General features: G+C 54.6%; 8 protein-coding genes and 1 non-coding gene across 9 annotated transcripts; 5 read left to right on the top strand and 4 right to left on the bottom strand.

The window, feature by feature from the left end:
- Nucleotides 1–1,338: 1,338 nt before the first annotated feature.
- Nucleotides 1,339–2,916, bottom strand: C8A04DRAFT_32186 (uncharacterized protein; the record flags this gene model as incomplete). Its single annotated transcript, XM_062782008.1, has 2 exons — nucleotides 1,339–2,598; nucleotides 2,689–2,916. The coding sequence occupies 2 exons, from the start codon at nucleotides 2,914–2,916 to the stop codon at nucleotides 1,339–1,341; spliced, it is 1,488 nt and encodes a 495-aa protein (XP_062633677.1).
- Nucleotides 2,917–3,742: 826 nt separating this feature from the next.
- Nucleotides 3,743–4,028, bottom strand: C8A04DRAFT_40022 (complex 1 protein-domain-containing protein; the record flags this gene model as incomplete). The annotated part of the gene is made up of 2 exons (XM_062784796.1): nucleotides 3,743–3,866; nucleotides 3,919–4,028. The coding sequence occupies 2 exons, from the start codon at nucleotides 4,026–4,028 to the stop codon at nucleotides 3,743–3,745; spliced, it is 234 nt and encodes a 77-aa protein (XP_062633676.1).
- Nucleotides 4,029–4,546: 518 nt separating this feature from the next.
- On the top strand, nucleotides 4,547–5,719 carry C8A04DRAFT_32184 (Fumarylacetoacetase-like protein; the record flags this gene model as incomplete). Its single annotated transcript, XM_062782007.1, has 5 exons — nucleotides 4,547–4,561; nucleotides 4,634–4,873; nucleotides 4,956–4,991; nucleotides 5,056–5,501; nucleotides 5,584–5,719. 5 exons carry the CDS (start codon nucleotides 4,547–4,549, stop codon nucleotides 5,717–5,719), a joined length of 873 nt encoding a protein of 290 aa, XP_062633675.1.
- Nucleotides 5,720–7,606: 1,887 nt separating this feature from the next.
- C8A04DRAFT_32183 (uncharacterized protein) lies at nucleotides 7,607–8,406 on the top strand (the record flags this gene model as incomplete). Its single annotated transcript, XM_062782006.1, has 2 exons — nucleotides 7,607–7,751; nucleotides 8,171–8,406. The coding sequence occupies 2 exons, from the start codon at nucleotides 7,607–7,609 to the stop codon at nucleotides 8,404–8,406; spliced, it is 381 nt and encodes a 126-aa protein (XP_062633674.1).
- Nucleotides 8,407–10,532: 2,126 nt separating this feature from the next.
- C8A04DRAFT_32182 (autophagy-related protein 22) lies at nucleotides 10,533–12,701 on the top strand (the record flags this gene model as incomplete). The annotated part of the gene is made up of 3 exons (XM_062782005.1): nucleotides 10,533–10,905; nucleotides 10,978–10,983; nucleotides 11,080–12,701. The coding sequence occupies 3 exons, from the start codon at nucleotides 10,533–10,535 to the stop codon at nucleotides 12,699–12,701; spliced, it is 2,001 nt and encodes a 666-aa protein (XP_062633673.1).
- A 1,357-nt stretch (nucleotides 12,702–14,058) lies between these two features.
- C8A04DRAFT_32181 (uncharacterized protein) lies at nucleotides 14,059–15,652 on the top strand (the record flags this gene model as incomplete). The annotated part of the gene is made up of 4 exons (XM_062782004.1): nucleotides 14,059–14,344; nucleotides 14,430–14,723; nucleotides 14,778–14,908; nucleotides 14,972–15,652. The coding sequence occupies 4 exons, from the start codon at nucleotides 14,059–14,061 to the stop codon at nucleotides 15,650–15,652; spliced, it is 1,392 nt and encodes a 463-aa protein (XP_062633672.1).
- An 879-nt stretch (nucleotides 15,653–16,531) lies between these two features.
- On the bottom strand, nucleotides 16,532–16,617 carry C8A04DRAFT_t133. Its single transcript has one exon. It is a non-coding gene; the product is annotated as a tRNA-Val (tRNA).
- Nucleotides 16,618–16,807: 190 nt separating this feature from the next.
- On the top strand, nucleotides 16,808–17,814 carry C8A04DRAFT_32180 (ribosome recycling factor-domain-containing protein; the record flags this gene model as incomplete). The annotated part of the gene is made up of 2 exons (XM_062782003.1): nucleotides 16,808–16,872; nucleotides 16,968–17,814. 2 exons carry the CDS (start codon nucleotides 16,808–16,810, stop codon nucleotides 17,812–17,814), a joined length of 912 nt encoding a protein of 303 aa, XP_062633671.1.
- A 366-nt stretch (nucleotides 17,815–18,180) lies between these two features.
- Nucleotides 18,181–19,344, bottom strand: C8A04DRAFT_15078 (uncharacterized protein; the record flags this gene model as incomplete). The annotated part of the gene is made up of 2 exons (XM_062778346.1): nucleotides 18,181–18,873; nucleotides 19,054–19,344. 2 exons carry the CDS (start codon nucleotides 19,342–19,344, stop codon nucleotides 18,181–18,183), a joined length of 984 nt encoding a protein of 327 aa, XP_062633670.1.
- Nucleotides 19,345–21,747: the final 2,403 nt, after the last annotated feature.

Genomic DNA, 21,747 nt, shown 5'->3' with positions numbered 1-21,747 from the left:
AGTCCATCGAGGACATACATTGACACCACACGCAAGAGTCGTAATCCTGCAACCCTCCTGCATCCATACCACACACCACACAACTCACCACACCACACCACACCACAACACAAATCGGGCGCGGGAGAAAAAGCAGATCCACAGTAATACCGAGTTCAGGTCCCGCTGTCCCGATTTCCACGCGGCTTCCTATCCTATCCGTCACTCTTCTTACTGATCAGTAAAAAGAAAAGTCTCACAGGATATCCAATCTCTATCTGAGATACCGTTCTAGTGTAGATGGAACTGCGTCTTTTTCTCCTTCATTACTTTGACGTGCTCAACCGGCCCAGTATGCAGTCCGTCCGTCCCACATCTGCAAGCGCAGCCAGACGGGAAGCCTAGACGCCAACAAAACAATATACATTATTCCGAGAAACTCGCCGTACCCGCTCGCTCGCTTCCAGCCGCGTTGTGGGCTTCCCGTAAGTCCCCTCTAGTACCTATACAAACACAAATACAACATCAGCCCAACTGCATCGCATGAGCAGGAAAAAAGGAAACCAAACAAAACCGTCGTAGTTTTAATCTCCGTACCGTCAAAATCGGCCCGGTGTTTCGGCTGACGGGCAGGCGGGGAAAGAAAAGGCATCATCGTGGCCACGGGTGCTTCCCAGTCAGGCACAGAACACTGAAAGAAAGGTACAGTCCCAAGGAACGTTAGGGCCAAGACACCAACGGCAGCGCAACCGGGGTGTTGTACATACAACCCGAGTCGGAAATTCCGGAACCATTCGGTTCTGATGTATGTGTGTGTTTTTCCCTCACTTTACGTCGTGGGTATACAGTAGATCGGCTATGCGCGCCAATTCTTGCTTCACACATCGAACAGAGGAGAAGAGGCGCCATCTGGGGATATCAACGTCAACATTATGAGAGATGACATGCATGCGTCATAACCGGCCCGAGAAGGCGAAGAAAACACACAGGAGAAGCAGCGGATTGTATCGGGTGGTAATGGGTCTGCTTTTACCACGGAGTGAGATTAAGAGACGAGCTGGACAGTCGTTCGTCTCTGCATGTTGATGAGTTCTTGGAGGTTGGTTTGTTGGTGACAACGCCTGGCTTCATACGAGACCGTGCCGACGCCGCAAGATGGCTAACCAGAAGATCTTTATGATGCTGTTGGCTTTCAGTCCGTTGGGCGCTGTTCAGTCCAGCTGGGATGGGGAAAGCTTTGTATCAAAGATGCTGCTCAACTGCCGGTCGGAATACACTACCTAATCGGGAGGAACAATTACAAATGGTTGTTCTTATAACATCACTCAGTATCCCTAATAGGTACCCATCATAACCTCATTATTGAATCCCATTCAGCCCCTCAAAACTCTGCAAGTCGGCAAGGAATCGGCGCGAGCGCAACCCGGTCTTGCTTCGAACCAAAGCGTCGAATTCTGCGTCTGCCGAGGCCGCACAAATGATCATGAGCCCTCTGAGAACGTCTCGGTCGTTGATATCCTCATCCTCACCAAGCGACCCTATCTCAGATTTCATGTCGTGAAGCTCTGCCGCATTCCAGCTGCCTTCCTCTATAGATTTGACACTAGGAACTTGGGGGCTCGGCGTCATAATCGATCTCGTTGTCGAATCGGTACTTCCTTGACTTCGCCGCTCAGTTTCAGCAATCCTGTCCCTTCTCATCATTGATGCCCGGTGCAACCGCTGGGAAGGAGACAGAAATCCCACCGCTCCCGGCTTTTTGTTCTTGAGGCCAACTTTGCTCGGTTCGTTTCCGAGGGGAATATTCCCCACGGTTCTCGGCGTAGAAAGAATGCCGCTGACAGTTGATCTGTTTGTCGTGTGCTCTAAAGTTGTACTTGGTTTGGGCATCAGGGCGTTGGAGGTATCATCGGGTTGCTGGGTGTACGGTCCGCCGTCTTGTGGTCCGACATCTTCCGGGAACGGTCCGCCGTCCTCGCGAATGTCATGTGGATAGACTCGTGGCGCAGGATTGTAAAGCTTCTTTGGGGAAACGGGCAGAGCTTCCAGAACCTTTTCCTTCTTTAACTCAAGCAACGAATCTCGGGAATCAAGAATGATCCCCTTGATAGCCCCTTCTTTGCCATCACCAGGTGCCTGATTCTCATCGCGGCATTCCGTACATAACACAGCACTGTCCTGCGCCTGGTCCTGGCTTGAGGTCCGCGACAGTCTTGGAGAAGCCGGCAGCGGTTTGGCCGGCCAGAACGCTGGTGAAGGGCGTATGCCGGTGGCATGTTGTTCCGGAACATGAGCAGCTTCGGTCTGTGTAGAGAGTGACTGTGTAGAGCGCTCTTTAGTGATAGTGGAAGATGATGACTCTTGGAGACGCCGTGGCGAGAGCGGTTGTTCATCATTTGGGGCGGTATCACTACCAGCGACCGGTGGGCGACCGTCACAGATCGTGCTAGGGATATCGATACCGGCATCAATATCACTCTCCAAAAGAACTCGCTTTTGAGACGGTGAGTCGCCCGGCAGGCATACAAGGCCCTCGCTCGGCGAGGTCGTGCGGTTTCCAGATGTTTCCAGGCTAACAGATGCCGGGGGTGTTTTCAGCGGTGGATCTGCCGACTGGCCCTGGGCCAAGGTTTTCGATGTAAATTGAAGAATGGGAACACCATTTGGTCGTCCCCCGCGGCACCTTTCAAGGGTTTCTAAGCTACGAACTGCCCGCACCCCAGGGGCTGAGGGTGTTTGGCACGGCCGCAGTTGAGGAAACACCGAATAGCGCACACTCCCAAGTGATGGTTGACCGGAGTTCGGGCTAGAGGAGGGCTGTCCGCTCTGATCGCGAATCTCCTTGCTGGGTTGGGCTGGCGGAACCACTGGGCGCGCGGCGCTGGGCGCAAGCAAGGTTTGGTCGACTAGAACATTTGTCCGCGAAGAATCGTCCATTGTGGCGCTTGGGAGTCGAGCACGGAGCGGTGGGCTGGATATAGGCTCCCTGCGTGCCGTATTGCTTGTTTTATCGGACTGTATTTGTGGATCTGCGCGCCTGCTCATTGGGAAGCAATCGGCGCCTCGAGAGCCAAAACAGCCTCGCCAGCTGTTGCTTGGCCGTGAAGTTGTCCGTCGAGAAACAGTGGGAGGGGTGGTATTAAGTTCTGAGGGGGTAGTGCTCCACCTTGACCTCTTCGACATGGGTATCAATGGCCCGAGAGTAGGCATGTTGCTGCGGTTGCGGATGGAGTGCTGTTAAGAAACTTGAGCGCTTCTTGTTCGTGTTGCGCAGGTAGCCGACGGCCATGTAAGACGTATAGGATGAAAATCAGCGTCCAAAGCCAAGTGTGGCCACGGAGGCTGTCCGTAGCGCCATGGTGCTCTAATTGAGGCTGGACGGGGAAGGGACGATGGAGCAGACCTAGACGCGGCCCAAGAGATCAGGTTGGGACCGTCGAATGTGCAACACCAAGTATTCACCAATACTGGTCGGATCGAATCCTATCCGGGCCTGGCATGAATCGGCCAACCTCAGAGTCAAGGGGAAGGGTCACCTGCCGTGATGAGTTCAGGGAAGCCAGACTGCCGGGGGGGAGGGTCGACCTTGGCTCCTGGCAAGGTGGAGCTGAATAGCACCTTCCACAACATCTAGGTCCGGTGAAGGAAAGTGCAGGTGTCCGCTCCGGGATTGGCTCTGTGCTACATGATATGAAAGTGCACGAGGTACTAGTGGCGGCTACCTGCAGGATAGCCCATATCGGAAGGAGCACATCGTGGTTACTTATTTGATGTCCTTGACTCCCGGAGATGAGTAGATCTCGAGCTGTCGTCGCCCCTTTCGCAACAAGAATTCGATAGCGCTGAAATCCCGCTTGTCAATCTTGACGTTCTTTTCAAACTCTTGCCTATTGCGGTTGTCAGTTGCTTGACCATTGATAGGGGTAACTGTTTGTTTACCTCGCAAACACCTGGAAATGATCACGCCGTGTTGAGGGTTTTTTGCGGCATTCACGGAGACATTGCCGGTACAGGGAGAGAACCTCCTTCTGAAGACCCGATAGACGCATTTTGTTGGTCGTGGAAGCGTTATCACGAGCACTCAATGTTGTTGATCCAAGGCAATCTGGAAAATTGAACTTGTTAGGAGGAAAAAAAACGGCTCTCACTCTTGCCTCGGCACGTCATAGCCCGAAAGGACAGGGGTGTCCGGGCCGGCTCGGGGTCCGCCGCCGAACCACACGGCCCCCGTCTCGGAGCACGGATCTCGGTAATGCAACACAGCGCTAAAGACAATGGCTGGTGGAATAATTAACCCGGAAGCTTGTCTCGCCCATGGATTCCGTTTGGTCAATGCCGGGAGCTTCACGGACGGGCGGGCGGGCGCGAGCGCGGGGATTGAGTTCTCCACAGAGGTGACAGGGGCATCAGTCATCGCTCGTTAATACATTTCCGTTAACCGCGAGATATCTCCGCCATCGGCTGAACCTCACCTATCCAAAGTAAATTACCAGATTCACTACAATTGCCAGTCCTAAGTCTCCCTTACAGCTGTGTCAACTGAATTTAAACCCCAATAACCTTCATCATGACGACCTTTACCGTGAGTCGTTATTGAGCCCTTTTCTCCCCGAGAAGTCACAGGCGCTGTTGAGACAAGCTAACTCGTACCCAGCGCCTCGTCCGCTTCCTCGCCCGGGACGGCCGCACTTACTATGGCGATGCCATCTTGCCCCGCGGCGTGACCGATATTAGCAAGGCTCGCCAGGCCCGTCTGGTTGAAGGAGATATTTTTGGCCGGCACCACGTCACCGACCAGGTCATTGACATCCGGACGCTTTTGGCCCCCTTGGCTCCGGAAGATGTCAAGACGGTGCGGTGCCTGGGTCTGAACTACGCAGCCCATGCGAAAGAAGTGTGTAACGTTTAATCATTTTTGTGTTCATGACTTCAGGCTCTGGAAAGTCTTAATCAGGGGCAGTACTGATCAGAAATAGTCCAAAATGGCCATTCCCCATTACCCCGTGGTATTCGTAGGTCTTTCCCCCCTCACCGCAACAGATACATTCAAATGGCCCGTCTAACATCACTACGCAGTACAAACCCGCCACCTCCCTCAGTGGGCCCACGGACCCGATTCCCGTTCACCCGATGGCCCAGCAGCACACCGGCCTAGACTACGAGTGCGAGCTCGTCGCCGTGATCGGCAAGCACTGCTCCGACGTGCTCGAGTCGCGTGCCCTCGACTACGTGCTCGGCTACGCCGTCGGCAACGACGTATCGCACCGCGACTGGCAGCTCAAGCTCGGCGGCGGGCAGTGGTCACTCGGCAAAGGGTTCGACGGCTGGGCACCGTTCGGTCCGGGGCTGGTCTCGCGCGAGCTGGTTGGAGACCCGCAGAAGCTGGGCATTCGCACGCGGGTCAATGGGCAGACGGTGCAGGAGAGCACGACGGCGGATATGATCTTTAGTGTGGCCAAGACGATTGCGTTTTTGAGCCAGGGCACGACGCTGTTGCCGGGGGATGTCATCTTCACGGGAACGTGAGTATCTTCTTTCCGTTTTGACTACTTTGCCTAAAGCTTGACGGTGGGGCCGTTGCTAACTCATTTTGCGTTTTTCTAGTCCCCAAGGCGTCGGAATGGGAAGAAACCCGCAGGTCTGGCTGAAAGACGGAGATGTGGTCGAGGTGGAGTTGGAGAACGTCGGGACTTGCACGAACAAAGTCGAGTTTGGTCCGGCTAGGGATGCTAAGCTCTGAGTGCTTATCTATGCCGGCTTCCATATGCCAGATTTACTTGGATGTAGACAACGTCTTGTGGGTGACACTGGATACAGCGATCATATATCATAATTCCAGTACCCATGATTGACAGAGCGCCTGTTGAAGTTATCAGTTCTCTGCGCAAGTCGTAGCCCGACTTGCGCACGATCCACATCTCTTGCTTCCAGAAGAAGCTCTTGCGGTTAACCACCGCACCACTTATTCAACTCGGGGCCCGGTGTTGGAAGGGGTAGGTTGTTTTGAGGGGATATAAAAGGCTTCATAGTATGAGTACGGTGCGAGGATTAGCTTGTTTGGCCTATAAACATTTATACATGATGTTGGGATGAAAGCGGGTGTTGCTATCACACTGCCGCCTTGGGCAAGTACCTAAGCAAGCTCAAGTATCTAGTCCTAACGAAGATGTGTTAGCGAGACGGGACTTGGGAACTCATGGTAGGAGTTAGGGTAAAAGTGTTACTGGCCTAGAATCAACACACTCCTTGGGCCGTTAAGGAAGTCGAGATCTCGTGTTTCGAGATGCTTAGCTGTCGCATCATTAAATGTGACTGAAGTTGCCAAACAACTCTATTTGACAACTCTACGGATATTTGAGAGGGATTCAAATCTATTTTCAAGTGTAACTAAATGAAGATAAAACTGGTCACAGCCAATAAACGAACAACTGGGAATTCTACGGAGTTATATCAGTAATTCTAATTCCAGACATGTAAACTCTTTGCGACGAGTTGGCGGCCAAAAAGTGTTGCTTCTCGGCACTGCCCCTGTCAATCAGTGACGGATGTGTGGTGGGTTTCAGAAGTACGTCATTCAGCAGCGATCGTTGCTCTCCTTCAAGCATGCTCCCATGTGGACGTCCCTGTGATGAACAGGAGCACATGGTTTGCGGCTTGCACTGGGTTGTCCCAAAGGAAGCCAATACCCATATCGGTACATGTACATACCTGTTTGCAAATCCGGTACGTAATCGCGTTTGTCTGGTGCTGCTGAGTGGTCGAGAGGGGTCGGGAGTGGGGGCTTCAAGACCTGCAGGTATCATCGGATAGTTGCATGTAAGTCGGGAGCGCTTGCGAGATTGATGAGAAACGTCCCCCTCAAGAACCGAGCCGTTGGAAGTTAAGATGGCTGTTGAGGAGTCGTACGGCTACATATGTAGTAATCCAAGTCAAACCATGATTTATCGAAACCCATGGTTGTCGAAGAAAGTAGGCCGCAGATTTCTCATCAAACTGTGGTGCTTGAGGGACGTGGGGCGATCCCGCAAATCAACAATATCTCGGATCGTCTCGAAGAACCTCACTAGCTAACGAAGGGTTAATCTTCCGGATCGAACAGTTTCATGAGACTTCTACACGTGGAAGACAGGAGCCAGTGCCATTCGAGAATATCATGGATACCAGAATATCACTCCAGCAAGAATAATTCCCATGTGCTTGGTCCCTGCACATCCCAAGCCTTGGCGTGCCTTGCCTTATCGTTATCTCGCGTGCCGTTATCAACCAGCCTTCCAGGTTTCCCATCCTGGAAAAGCCCACCAGAAACAGAGAAGAGGCTCTTGCTGCCATGCGCGATGGTCTAACTTATCGAAAACAAACCTAGCAATCAGGCGCCCAAGCGGAGACCCTTCTTGCGTGACTGGCTTGACTCCAATTTTGTGGCTTGACTGGGGCTATAAGTCGCACCGAGCTCGCCGTTGACCGATTCTGCTTGCCCGTCTTTTCTTTGACATCTCAAATCCCGTCACTCTCCACTTTCCCTTTGGGCGTGTCTCAAACCAACGTTACTCACATCACATTTGAAAGCTCCGACGAGCGTACTAAACGGAAAAGGGACGCCAATTTGGTGTTTCGCCGAACCAAGAAAATGACGTCAACTACCGAAGTTTCTCACGGCCGCGGCGGTGCCGGCAATATCAATCCCGACGACACCAAATATGTTGATGGAGAGGTGGTGCGTGTCGGGGCTGAGGGAAGCCATGGAGACGGAGCCTTTAGCATAGGCCGCGGAGGTACGAACCAAGTTTCCAACTTGCCGTTTTGAACCTTCAAATAGGCGACGGATGGATTGTGGTATCCAGCCGACCTATATCATATATCAAATCCTCACCTCCAATATTGCCCCCCTCCACGGACTTTTCTGGCTGGGAGCACAAATATCACAGCATCCATCCATCTCCCCACGACGCAACCGCCCCTGTCACATTGCCCACCACACTTCCCAGGTCCCCCACAAAATTCCCGGTGCACGCCAAGCCGCGGCTTGCGCTGCGATAAGCATCGCCTTCTTCTTGCTCCCCCCCTGTCCTGCTGAAAACACCACACCATCACAAGTTCATGATCTCAAAAGTTCCTTCCTAAACCAAGCACCACTCAACCCCCAAAAACAAGGAAAGAAAAAAAAACACCCATTAACTCCTGAAATCAATAGGCGCCGCCAACATCGCCGACCCGGGCGTCAAGCAAGTCACGCGGCTCGACAAGGACCTGGTTCCGGAGGAGGCTGTGCGGCCGAGCCACGACGCGGAGACAGACTACCATACGGGCCGCGGCGGGGCGGGCAACGAGCACCACGCGCACAAGCCCGAGGCCGGGCACGTCGAGGCGCCGGTTGGGTTGGCGGATAGGCTGAAGAAGAAGATTTTTGGGTTGTTTGGGAAGAAGTAGTTGGTGTTTAACGTTACCTAGTGAGGGCGTCGTCGGTGGTGTGGTCGGAGGGGGATTGTGTCAATGTGAAGACCTGGGTTGGTGGGGGGAAGGGGGTTCTGTGTGTTTTTTTCAGTCTGTTGATACCACTCCGTTATGGGACGTATGCTTAATTGAACCGACCGATCCGCGGACAGAAATGACAGCCCGTGGTGATCGAGTTTCAATTCTCACCCAGTAGCTTTTGGTTTTTTTTTTTACTTTTATTATGTTTATTTCACTTTTGAAGGACTCCACGACCGGAGATATTTGAGAGGCTATCAAGTTCAATCCGTCGTTGCAGCCGGCATTCGAGCGACCCAACAGGAGCTCTCCCGCTTTTCCCCTGTCCCGCGTCATTGATCTTCATTCTTCAGCCGCCCTATGCCGGTGGCACTAGAAACACGAAGAGGGCTCGGGCTCGGGCGCCAATGGCGAGCCCGCAATTTTCTTTAATTCAACATCCAACTGAGACTCGTAAACGTGTTTTTAAAGACCCGAAAGGGGGACAGAGAGAGACAGGTGGACAGATCGCCCGGACGCCACTAACGTAGGTCAAGGAAGGACCGTGATTCTTGTCATCCTCGACTAACTAGTGTAAATCTCCTCACAAACCGGTGATGAAAGAGGATAACAGCACGGCGTAGCTCTAAACCCGAACGTACACTACTCTAGTGAAACAGAGGCCTTGTCGTTTCTTTCAGACTCTCATAGGGAGAAGTTGCCCCTGGTTTGGACCGGTCTAGTTTAGAAATCCGGTTTGGGGCTTGCTCTTCTGATTCCGGGCTAGTGGACGAAGGAGTTGATGCTCGAGCTGGGGTTCACGTCTGCAACCCTCTGTAATCGGCGGGCTGCGGCACGGCCGCGCAAGAAAACCGGGGAGAACGCCTGACGATGGGTCCCTCGGAACGACAGTGATGTGCCGGATTTGTTGCTGTCTGCGATGGGCAAGCTGGCGTGCAGTGTGCAGCTGAGATCGCCACCTTGTGCGCGATCTTTGGCCGCGAGCTAGAAGGATGGGATGCAGATGCATTGCATGTGTGCTTGGGCTAAGCGAGGATCAAGCCAGCGAAGTTGGGTGGGTGGAGATCGTTCCATGGAGTTGTTTGGTGTTGTGAGGAGTTGTTCGGTTTCGGCAGGTTATCCTTGAATGGTAAGAGGCTCGCGCTGTAATGTTACTGTCATGGGGGGGGGATTGTCAATCATACTCAACACTAGTGTCAACTGCCTCGCCCTCAACATGTGGTGATGGTGGTTGCCGCTGCTGGCGCGGCAAGCACACCAGTGTACGGGCTTTTTGGGGAAAGCCGTTTTCTGGGAAGGATATCTTGCCACAGACGAAAGATCTCGTACGGGGAAGGTGACCGGCATCCACTCCATCGCGCGGCCCGTGATCAACACACCCACATTTGGACCCCAGATCCGCATTCGCAGCAACCCAACCCCGTTCATCCGGTGGAGGTCTGCCGAAACACGATCGGGGCCCCCCGTGGCTCATCGTTCATGTGTGTGAGTCCATCCCTTGGCCCCCCGCCCCTTGCCCCCTTTTAAAAAGACGTCGGGCGCCGTCTCGGTGGGTGGTGGTGTGCTAGAACCTGGACATCCTCCGGACATCCCTCGCGTCGACAACCCTCACCACCAGTGTGGGAGCCAACAAAAATTGCCCGATCCAGCCCAGAGAATCGAATCACTGAAAGAGAGCATGAGTCCGCCGCGGCCGCCACCTGCAACGGAAAGAAAAACTCCCCCTGGTTCCCGGCATATTCACATCGAATTTACCTACTGGTCCGTGGCCACTTCACGATAGCGAGTTCTGTCGTCCGAGTGCGATTTCACAAGAATTCCATCCCCGAAAGATCGGACCAGAGCCGGGAAGTGGATTTTAACCCTTGGTGAAGCTCCCGTCAGCCTGGAAAGAGCGGAGCGGGAAGCGGAGCGTTTGGTTTGTTTGGAAGGCGCACGGCCTGTCAGGTGGAACTGCAGCGGTGACGTTCCGGGTGGTCGGCTGATCCGTGCGCTGCCTCTTGGGGGTTGCACTCCGCTGCAGCGGGTGCCTGCCGCTAACTAGCGCCACCTGCACCTGGGGCTCGGGGGGACTGTTGGGCGCGATGGCGCCCTGGAACGATTCGGGTGACGAGCGACGTCCGCCTGGCGCGCCGCGTCCGAGCCTCTTTTCCCGGATCTCACAGATGTCCAAGCGCTCGTTCCTGTCACATTCCTCGTCCTTTGAAGCCGACGACGAGCGATCTAGCATCGGCTCGCTAGCCGCTGACGACGATTTTGCCGCCATCATGAGTCGCAACCAGAGTAGGCGTAGCAGCGCCAGCTTTGGGACCGAAACGGGAACGGGAACCGCGAGCAGCGCCTTTGGTGTTGGCCCACCGCCTCGTTATCCTGGTGATGATACCCGCCCTACCAGTCGCAAGGAGCTCGCCGGCTGGTATGCCTATTCCTTTGCTGCTGAGGTCTATGTTATCTGCGGTTAGTTGGCCTTTTGAAGACTGGTGTGGAACAATGCGTTTGGGCATAAAAGCTGACAGTTTGGTGATACAGGAATCGGTATGTCAACGCACTCAATTGCAGCTCCCGAGCATCATCTTTGCCCTCGACTTTCGCTTCAACTGCCCCTTTAAACATAGCACTAACGGCGCGCAGGTTCCTTCATACCGATCCTTCTGGAAAGCTTGGCCAGGGAGAATGGCGTGCTACTCTCCGACCGAACAACGCCATGCGGATCCAGCTCGGAGAGGATTGGGGACGACGGCGGACAATGCGTCGTCTACGTCCTTGGCTTGGAGATTAACACGGCAAGCTTCGCCATGTACACATTTAGCGTAAGCGTTTTGATACAGGCCCTGTTGGTTGTCAGTATCAGCTGCGCAGCGGATCACGGCAACTACCGCAAGAAGCTCCTACTCGCCTTCGCCTGGATCGGCAGCGCAGCAGTCATGCTCTACATATTTGTCGCTAAGAACCTCTACATATTCGGCGCGCTTCTTGCCATCATCTCCAACACGTCGTTCGGCGCATCCTTCGTGCTCCTGAATTCGTTTCTACCGCTACTCGTCCGTCATCACCCCGAATTCACCCACCACGAGGCCGCCATCGTCGCCGAGGATGACACAGATTTTGAGGCCGAGCCAGGGATGATTGACTCAACCGCGGCATTGTTGTCCAGAGAAACTGAGCTGGAGGAGGGGCCAGAGTTGGTGCGGGTGAAGACGCGGGAGGATTTGACTTCTCACGAACTCAGTCTGTCCACGCAAATTTCCGCCAAGGGTATCGGTATCGGGTATATTGCCGGGCTGTTCCTGCAGTGCGTGGCCATCTTCATCCTCATCCAGATGAAAAACACCACCTGGTCCCAGCGGGTTGTCCTCTTCGTCATCGGCGCCTGGTGGGCCGTTTTTACTATCCCGGCCGCGATGTGGTTGCGTCCCCGGCCTGGTCCGCCGCTCCCGGCCTCGTCCCGCGAGACCAGCATCCGCGCCTTCATATCATACACCCTCTACGCCTGGAAATCTCTTTTCCGCACCATCCAGCTCGCCCGCCGCCTCGTTGACATCATCCTCTTCCTCGGTGGCTGGTTCCTCCTTTCGGACGCCATCGCTACCACTTCGTCCACCGCCATCCTTTTCGCCAAGACCCAGCTGCACATGGAGCCTTGGGCCCTGGGCATGATCAACGTCATCTCTACAGCCGCCGGCATCACTGGGGCCTTTTCATGGTCTTGGATTTCACGCCGTTTTCAACTAAAGGCCCACCACACCATCTTAGCCTGTATCGCTTTGTTCGAGATCATTCCGATCTACGGCCTGTTAGGCTACCTGCCGTTCGTGAAAAATTGGGGCGTGTTCGGTCTTCAGCAGCCCTGGGAAATGTATCCCCTTGCCGCCGTTTACGGCTTCGTCCTCGGCGGCCTAAGTGGATATTGTCGTTCGCTGTACGGCGAGCTGATCCCGCCCGGATCCGAGGCGGCCTTTTATGCCCTGTACGCTATCACCGACAAGGGGTCCAGCGTGTTTGGCCCGGCGATTGTCGGTGCCATCATTGATGCGTATGGAGAAATTCGTCCCGCGTTTTGGTTTTTGGCGGCCTTGGTTGGTTTGCCTGCGCCGCTGATCTGGTGGATTGATGTGGAGAGGGGCCGGAGCGAGGGGGAGAAGTTGGCGGAGGTTATTGAGGGGTTTAAAGTTGGGCAGCGCAATGCGGAGAGGGATAGCGATGAGGAGAGTAGGGCGATCTTGGATGCCTATGACGAAGAGACGGATCGTTGATGGAGACGGGCGGGTCGTTGAAGGGCGCGGCATGAGAGATTGGGGTTGATGTTGTTCTTGATTGGGTTTTCGTTTACTTGGTTTACTTTGGGCTTTGGGATGCATAGCGACGGCGTTCGTTGTATCGTGGTATCGTTGTCTATAACTGTTTTCACTTCATGAAGTCACAGATTGTGAACTGTTATTGGGCATTTTAGGATGGGGAGGTAATCCGTAGGGTAATTACAGAGAATTACGTTGACAGGAAGCTTCGTCATGAAATCCAGGCATGTAAATGTAAACAAGGGTCCAATATTCGCTTGACATTTGCAAACGGCCCCCAGTTAGTTAGCGTGTGCAAGCTGTTTCGTCCCGAGCGCTCCAGAGGTGTAGGTAATACATTGCCTCGGTGAAAAAGTGGGTGATAGGTAATGTAGTTGTTTGTCCGCTTGGGATGTCACAAAAAGGTGATGAGCTCGCTGTTGCCAAAAGAAAATAGATAGCTTGAATCCAATCTGTCAACATTCGATCGGATCTTGAAGGATTTTGACGATTATAAACCAGAGATGGCCTAATTTATTATTTTTTGTCTCTCTCTTTTTTTTTAAAAGCCACCGATGACTTGATTTAGTGTAGGTAGTAAGGTAAGTTACTATGTATTCTTGTTTGTCTTCTTTCCCTTTTGTAGAAAAGTGGAACATCCGGGGACTTGATCTGCCGCTTTTTTTGGTCACAGTGCGAAGGGCTCTCTGCGAAACATCCGTGACACCCCGGTTCGGGGAAGGTCTTGGCGGACGCCAAGGCCTCTGGGCCTGAGCTGGCCCAGCCACTCGACTTTCCCATCCGGGCTGTTCATCCTGCATTCCCCTCTCCAGGATCACGTGGTGGCTGGGCAGTTGTTTTTCTGGGGCGGTTGTCGCAGACGCGAGTCGGAAATTTTGCTGTCATCTTCATTTGGACCAAACCGCCAACCGCCAACCGCATTGACGCCAGTGTTGTCCTCACCAACGACGTCGCCCGAAGGTTGCGTCGACTTTCGTTCCCCCCGTCCGGCTTCGGGGCAATCAGCGACACAGCTAACCAGCACGGCGAAAGCTCTTTCCTTCGGCGGGTTTTCCCAGCCACCGCAGTAGCGCAGCGACTACACACGCGCCCGCAGTGGTACCCGTACTGTACCTCCTTCGCGAGCTGACGAAGCTCCACGAACCGTCCCTAAACCCCATCTGCGCTTCCACACACCCGCGCATTTGTACATCGCGCGCTCATTTCCAATTCTTGGTCCATTGAATTTGGCGCCTGCGACTCCGACGACGATTGACCCCAGCCGTCCGCTTGTCAGTTATTCATCCAGGCGCGGTTGTCGCAACACTCTCCCGCGATGGCGTCTGCGCGTAAGAGGCCCAGGGCCGAGCCCGAGGACAACCGGGCTGAATGCCCCTTCTCAGTCAAGATTGTCGAGTCGAGGGACCGGGACCAAAAGAAGAAAAAGCGTAGGCGCACAGAGAATGGCGATGAGGAGGACTCGGCCGGCCAGCGCAACAGTTTGCAGATGTCCCCCTTTGCGCCTTCCGGGAAGTTCAAGACACACGAAACAATGGATCTCCATTATCAAGTAGATCCACTCAAGAGGTGGACCGACATGACGAGATATAATAGTTTTGTCCGTAAGTTCGATCCGTCGCATCTTATTGTTTTGCGCTAGCTCTCGTCCCATCTCCGACTAACAAAACACCTTGCCTTGTTGCGCAGTCAATGGGATTAAGTACTTTAGTGAAGGCTTTATCTACGTCGCCAATGACTCCAGTATCGAACGTCAAAAAGCGGTCAACAACAACGAACCGATGCATCCTAGGAAGAAGTCGGACGACGACTGGGTCGCCCGCATCCTGGAGATCCGCGCAAGTGACGAACACCACGTTTACGCGCGAGTGTACTGGATGTACTGGCCGGACGAGCTCCCACAAGGAACACACGACGGCAAGAAGACAATCCAGGGCCGCCAGCCGTATCACGGCCTGAATGAGTTGATCGCATCAAATCACAGTAAGATATAATCCCGAACCAAACAGCGGTGTTCTAGGACTGACAAGGTCGCAGTGGATATCATCAATGTCGTGAGCGTCACATCGCAGGCGCAAGTGAAGCAGTGGTATGAAGAAAATGATGAGGAAATCCAGAATGCACTGTACTGGAGGCAGGCATTTGATGTCCGGACTTACGAGCTATCGGTACGCGATTGACCACTCCAGAACCCTTAGTATCATTGCTCCTACTGACCGCTTGTTTTGCAGTCTGTCGAGCTCGTTTGTAGCTGCAATACGCCTGGGAATCCCGACAAGATGTTAATAGGTTGCACCTCGGACGCATGCCGGAAGTGGATGCATGAACAATGCGTCCTCGACGACGGGCTCCGAGCCACATACAAACGACTGGGCACCGACAAGCCACACGTACCAGCAGTAACGCCGAAAAAGGAGGAAGACGGGGACGAGGGCAAACGGCCACTGAGCCCTTCTGAAACTGGCGCCGAAGGTTCGGCCGAGCAATCCATCGACGTCAAATCCGAAGCCGCGCCGTCAGACGCCGTTCACGTCGGGGCGACCGATACCGTCGAAGCTAGGCAGACCGACGACGAGGATGCCCCCGCCGCCCCCGAAGACTCTCTCCCTGTGAGAACTGCCGATCAACAGCGGGCGGCAACCGAAAACACACCCGGCACATCTACACAAAATAAGGCTAGCGCTGGGGCTTTGGGACCAGGGCGTAAGCCGGGACGGCCACGAAAGAAGGGCGCCGAGGCGAATGGCGAGGGCGCACGGCCTTGGGAGGGTCTGTTTGAGGCGAAGCTGATAACAACGGACATTGGCCCGCCAACGATCGAGTTCCGGGATTTGCGAGATGGTATTGTGGGCGGTGAAAAGACTTGGATTGAGCCCGTCAAGTGTTTGATCTGTGGAGACCAGGTCAATTAGGTGTTGCCACGGGCAATTCCAGACTTCACGGGGTAGGACGAAAACTTGTCGGTGCTGTCTGAATCGTCTTGTGGTGCTATGCCCCTGTGGGATGGTATTCCTCTGTGGGATGGTATTCCTCTGTGGGATGGGATGCCCAACAAAGAAACGCGACGCGGGATTCTTGTGCTGGGAGGCGCCAAATCTGGAAACTCAGCCACTTGTTGTTCGCGCGAACGATGTTGAAACACAATTATAGCTGTCAACAGAACTATGGAAAAATGGCTGTTATGGGATTGGAGGGGAGGGAGATATGAGGAATTGTGGGTGTCAAATCCGGTCACGCGAGGGTGTGATGCTTTTTTAATGTCTAGGCTGGCGCACACAGGGCTACGAGGGTTGTCAGGAACTCTGTTGATGGGAGCAGTTGCCATATTCATTGAGCTCCCGTCATGGTTGCTACGGGTTGTTTTGTCTCGGTATTCCTTTCCAAGCGCTGGCTAGCCGCAGTGGGCGGACAACGGCATGTCTACTTATTCGGTGACAATAGGGGACGGTGATCTTTCCCAGTCGGTTTGGGTCAAGGGGGGGGTTACGGGGGGCTAAGCAGGCAGGGGGGCATTCTGGCAAGTGAAGGGGAAACGGGAGGTCCATTTAACTAGTTAGCGAATATGCCAGAGCCAAACAAATTAACCAATATCTCATCAGTTTGTTTTGCTTCTCCCGCTGTGAAAGACATGTGTTAGCGAAGTACAGCAGACGACCGTTTCAAAACATGATCGGCGTTTCTCATCACTGTCCACGACCCATTAGGCATCAAACTCCCTGCCTACCCGAGCCACCTCGGTCCAACGCCGTCTCTAGCAGTACAAAAAGGTCATTGTTCTAACAGCAAAATAATGACCGTGGCAGGGCTCGAACCTGCGATCCTCTGCGATACTGTAATCCCTGTAAAGCAGATGCCTTAACCACTGGGCCACACAGCCATGCTTAGAATAATTGGCCTGAAATGGACTACAGGTGACTGTGAAGGGAGGTGTACTGGTCGGCCAACGTCCACTGATTGGACCGTTTGACTTTAGTCGGATTCCAGCAAATCGTGAAAGCTTCCCAATTCCCAATTTTGGTCGTCATGGGAACATTGGATGGGACGTCATACCTCCCTCGCGATAAACTATGAAACCATTGCGCGCAGCTAGCAGCATAGCACGCAACAGTGCAGCCAGCTGCGCGCCGGCAAGGTTTGTTCTGTTTTTTTACATTTTGGGGCGCCAATGGGCGAGAAAGAAGGTGAGCCGCAGGTCAAAATAAAACTAACGCCGTTTTTTTTACCTAGTCTCGTCAGACCTCTATCACCTTTAATTCAACAGCACCTTGGCAACCGACCCCTCGCCGTCGCCCGTCACACCCAATGGATTCGCCCACCATTATCCCGCCCGTTTTCTTACACGGCCTCGTACCAAAAGAAAAAAAGCCACGCCGAAAAGCGGAAAAAAGGCAGCAAGGGCAATGAAGAACCCGAGGAAGAAGACGCCGACGCGGCCCTCGCAGCCGACGGCGCCGACCCCTCAGAAGGAAGCGAGCCCGTGATCGAAATCGACCCCTTCGACTTCACCGACCTAAATGAAGCCTTCAACCGCGCCGACACGCGCTTCCTAGAGGACCTCAAGAAACTGCGCACGGGCGGGCGGTTCACAGGCGACATCATCGGGGCGATCCCCGTGCAGCCGGACAAGAAGAGTGCGCAGACATTCCCGCTCCGGGACGTCGCGACGGTGGCGCCGCTGGGGGGCGGGGCGGGACGGCGGTGGTCGATCCTGGCGTTTGAGGAGGCCTCTGTTAAGCCCATCATCAGCGCGGTGCTGCGGTCGCCCGAGTTCAACCAGCAGCCGCAGCGCAGCGAGGACAACCCGCTTGAGCTGACCATGACGGTTGAGCCTGAGCGTGCTGATGCGCTGGCGAAGCGGGCGAAGGATATATGTCAGGACTGGCGCGTGCGGATTCGGGATGAGGCCCATAAGCGGGCGGATTTGCACAAGCGGTGGCGGTCGGAGCGTGTGGTATTGAGTGATACGCTGCATAAGTTGAGGGATAGGCTGCAGAAGTTGCAGGATGACCGGATGAAGGTGATTCTGAATAAGGAGAAGGAGGCTGTCGCAGCGATCATGTCGAAGCGGAGCTAGACTTGGTTATCTGCAAGCTGCAGCCAGCCCACCTCTTCATAGATGAAGGGACGACGGGCCGAGCCTGGATAGGGAACCGAAAAATGTGAGCTTAGGAGGGGATATCTCGGCGACGATTCCCCGAGAGCTTTTGAGACCTAAAACGAACTGTGTGTGTTCTACGCCGGGAGAAGATACCTCGTAGGTAAATAGACGATCAAAAAAGAACTGTGAATGGGGCCGAAGCTTCATTGTTGTTACATAATCTGGACACAAAATCCTCTCATCCATATGCCCGTCATGCTATCATCCCATCATACATTCCCTTCCCCAATACAAACGATTCGTTCAATGTATCGAGTCCTCCCAATGCACACCCCTTTCCCCTCATTTCCTTGGCTGGGCAGGAGGCCCACCCTGTTCCCGCATACTAGGTGGAAGCAATGAGAGCACCTTGTCCATGAACTTCTTCGAGTCCCCGTCCGTGTAGGTAAATGTGCGGGAGTGGTAATTGGCGACGGTGGCCGCGACGTTGCCGGCCTCAGCAAACGTGGGGGCGTTATACTTGCCAAGAAGCGCGGGCTCGACGATCGCCTTCTTGAGCTCGGCGCTCGGCGTGACAAGGCGGATATTGGGCCTGCCCTCATGGATCCACGCCTTCTCCTCCATGGTGTTCACAAAGACGGGTGTCTGCGACCAGCCCTTCTTAGCAACCTCGTGCAAGTCGGTAGTAACGCCAGCATGTGCGTTGAACGCCATACCGCCCGACATGAGCCGCATGTTGCGAAGCAGCGTCTCGATCTGGCCGGGGCCCGAGTCCGTCGCAACGGCCGCGCCGTACCCTATCAGCGACTCGGCCGTCACCTTCGGGTCAAACCGCACCACCTCGCCCACATCCAACTGATCGAGGTAGGCCTGGGCCTCCTCATCAATTTCCAGCGGCGGTTCCGGACCTCTCGATCGTTTCTTATCACCCGCGCCCTTCCGGTCACGACGAAAGCCACCCCTTCGGTCCCCTCGACCACCCATGCCCCCAAACCGCCCTCCTCGCAGACCCGCCCCAAACCGTGGCCGCACCGCCTGGTCCCCCTGCGCGCCTGGCGCAAACCGCCCCCCAATACCCCCGCCCCTCCCAAATGGCGTGCGGCCGCGGAGCCCGCCTCGCAGGCTGCGCAGGTTAAGCACACGGTCGCCAGGCTTGGGCGCCGTCCCGGGCACAACGCCCGCTCGCCCGGCGCCCAATGAGCGGGCATCCAGAACGCGAGCGCCTGGGCCGGGTCTGTTCTGCTGCCCGAGCCCGTTGTTGTTGTTGATGTTGCCTGCCCTGGGTCCGCTACTGTTCAGTCTTGACAGACGCTGAATAGCATCGGATTGGGCGAAGGGTCGGGGTGCGCCCCTGTTTTTGCTGTCGCCATCGCCGTCGCCTCGGCCGGTGGGGCTTGTCGAGAAGGAGGCTGGTGTTGTGGCGTGGATGGGGAGACGGAGAGCGGCGGTGGTTCGGGAGGAGGAGGCGGCACGCCCGGCGGCGGAGCGCAGCGCGTGTCGGCGCATCGTTTCGATTTCTGATTTTCTTGTCCTTTTTTTTTCCCTTTTCCTTCTCGGTTATTCCCCCTCCCTCTCTCTCAGCCGAGTCGCGCGTACGTTAGACTCGGCGCGGCTTGCGAAATAGAGCGATCAATTAATGGCGCCCACTCGATTCACACCGCGATGGTCGAGGACCGCGTAACTGTATTTTTGTCGTCGGTTGTCGGTGCGTCCCGAGGCCGGTGACGGAGGCTCGGTTTGGGGTTGGGTTTGAGCGGAAACTGGATTGAGGTTGAAAATGTTGGTGGGGGTATGATTGGCCAATGGGGAGAGTCTGGTGGGGCTTGGTCAAGGATCATTGTTTCTTCAGGAGCGAACGTTATCATTCTCCATGAAACTCTGAGGTTTGTCTTCTTTGACGGGGCATTTTAAACCCTTTGAAAACTACCAAGTAAAACTAGGAATTGTGCCATCTGTCTAGCCTTACTAAAATCTTTTCCCATTCACTAATTTCCCTGACTGACGACCACCACTGGCGTAGCTTTCTAATTGTTTACTTTTTTCCTCATTAGGTTCAACCTATTCAAGCCCCTGATTCACATTTTCTCGAGGACTATAAACAGAGGTGCCGACCTCCCCATTGCTGAGTGCGGTCGCTTCATTCGATACATAGGTAACTAATACAACTTTAGCACATTCATGAGTTGTCAATAAACTATAAACCTTCATGATTTTGTAGGTCTTGCCCAGGTGAGCAGCTCTTCAACCGTCTCAGTGCATGGGACAGCCGTACCTCGTACAACTCGAAGCCAGGGAGAGAACGGGTTGCTCGAGTGCTCTTTAATCAGTTCCAATGTTGGTACCGTCGTTTTTCCGGGTTGAAAGAACCCCATCCTTGCAGGTTGTAGGTGCTCATCGGCTCGCCCGCTTCGGAATCTTGATACTGTTACTGGGGCGCTTGACGATCCCGTTGTGGGGACCCTACATCGTAAAAGGTGGTATGACCTGAAAATTTAGGAATAGTTGAAATCCTCCCGCCCGCCAAGGTCTCAATGGATATCGCTGAGGACATCATCATGCCCCTCTAGTTAAGAGGGCGTGAATAATTAAGTAAACTCCGACCTTAACTTTTCTAAGTCTTCACCTGAATCGGCTGATTGATTCTTCATTCTGACAGTCCCAGATGGAATACGGCTAACAAGCGTGCAATTCGAATTGATTGGATCAGATCATATCGTCGGAATGGGCTTTCGGAAGGGCCTTCCTCGGTGGACGGATCGTAGCGAGGATGCTGTTTCGTGAGCGGGCACCCTCCCCAAGCCTTGAGTTGCCGGGTCGGAAGTTACAGCCAGTAAACCACTGACTGTGCGGGGAGTGCCTTGGTCGCTCTGATGCTATCCCAGCGTAGCCTAAAGTCGCGAAAGGCCCTCCGGACGCAGGTAATCAACCCAATCGCAGCTAAGCGAGCGCCCTGCAGCGGCGGCTTCGGCACTTGGGTGTCGTCCGTCTGAAGGAGTAGACGGCAGAAGAAACAGAGGAGGGGGTGCTTCCGGCACACCATCCCGACACGGGGGGTCGTGATGGTGTGGAAGGTAAAAGGCCTCGGTGTTGCAGTGTTGCAGATGTCAGCCAAAGAATGAAAAAAGTAAAAGAATAACGAGGAACAACGACTTGCGCTGACAGATAACGACTAGAAGTTCCGTTCCCTCACAGACGCTTGTACTGTACCTTATTAGCTATCCTGACTTCACTGTGGCGATCTTAAGGCGTGGAACGCATTGGTACCGTGGTTACCAAATATTTACCTACTGTGCGGGCTTCTCATGGGCCAAGCTACTTGCTACGCTGTAGCGGCCGTGAGCCGGGTCCGGATAAACCGTCCGACGGTTCCCTGCCGCCGGGCCGTTGACTCTCGGGGCGGTCATCCTGCCGCAGAGCGGGGAAAGGTCGGTCTCGGCGGGCGGGATCTTGGAAGCTTATCCGGAGGGGCGGCCAGGTGGCTGGTTAAGCGCCGAGGCGCGAATTGAGACGAGGCACAGGTGAGGTGGCGGTGTTAGTTTAGAAAGCCACCCCCACGGGCACCTTTTCAAGCTACACCGTGGACGAGATATTGTCGAGTTTGTGCATAACGGACAAAACCCTCGGTATCCTAAAAACGCCGCGGAGGGAATGTCTGTACCCCTCGATCGATCGACGGTATGCATGGGAAAGGATGAACAGCAGCCGTGAGGGTTCACCGCCCGAGCCGAGAGACCCTCCAGGGCGGGAGGTGTCGCTCCATTGGGGTGTCTGGGTGTGCTCTTCGGGTCCATGTGACCAAGTGAGGCTCTCCTGGGGGTTACATTCCCCAGAAACTCCTTCTCTGGTAGCAGGGGGGCGAGTGAGAGAAGGACACCCCCTCAACCGGCGTCAAGCAGCAGCGGAATGCAG

This window comes from Dichotomopilus funicola (genome assembly GCF_033296635.1).
Source record: "Dichotomopilus funicola strain CBS 141.50 unplaced genomic scaffold C8A04scaffold_82, whole genome shotgun sequence".
Classification (NCBI taxonomy): domain Eukaryota; kingdom Fungi; phylum Ascomycota; class Sordariomycetes; order Sordariales; family Chaetomiaceae; genus Dichotomopilus; species Dichotomopilus funicola.
Note: the sequence above shows the minus strand (reverse complement) of the source record. Positions and strands in the feature narration are given on the sequence as shown.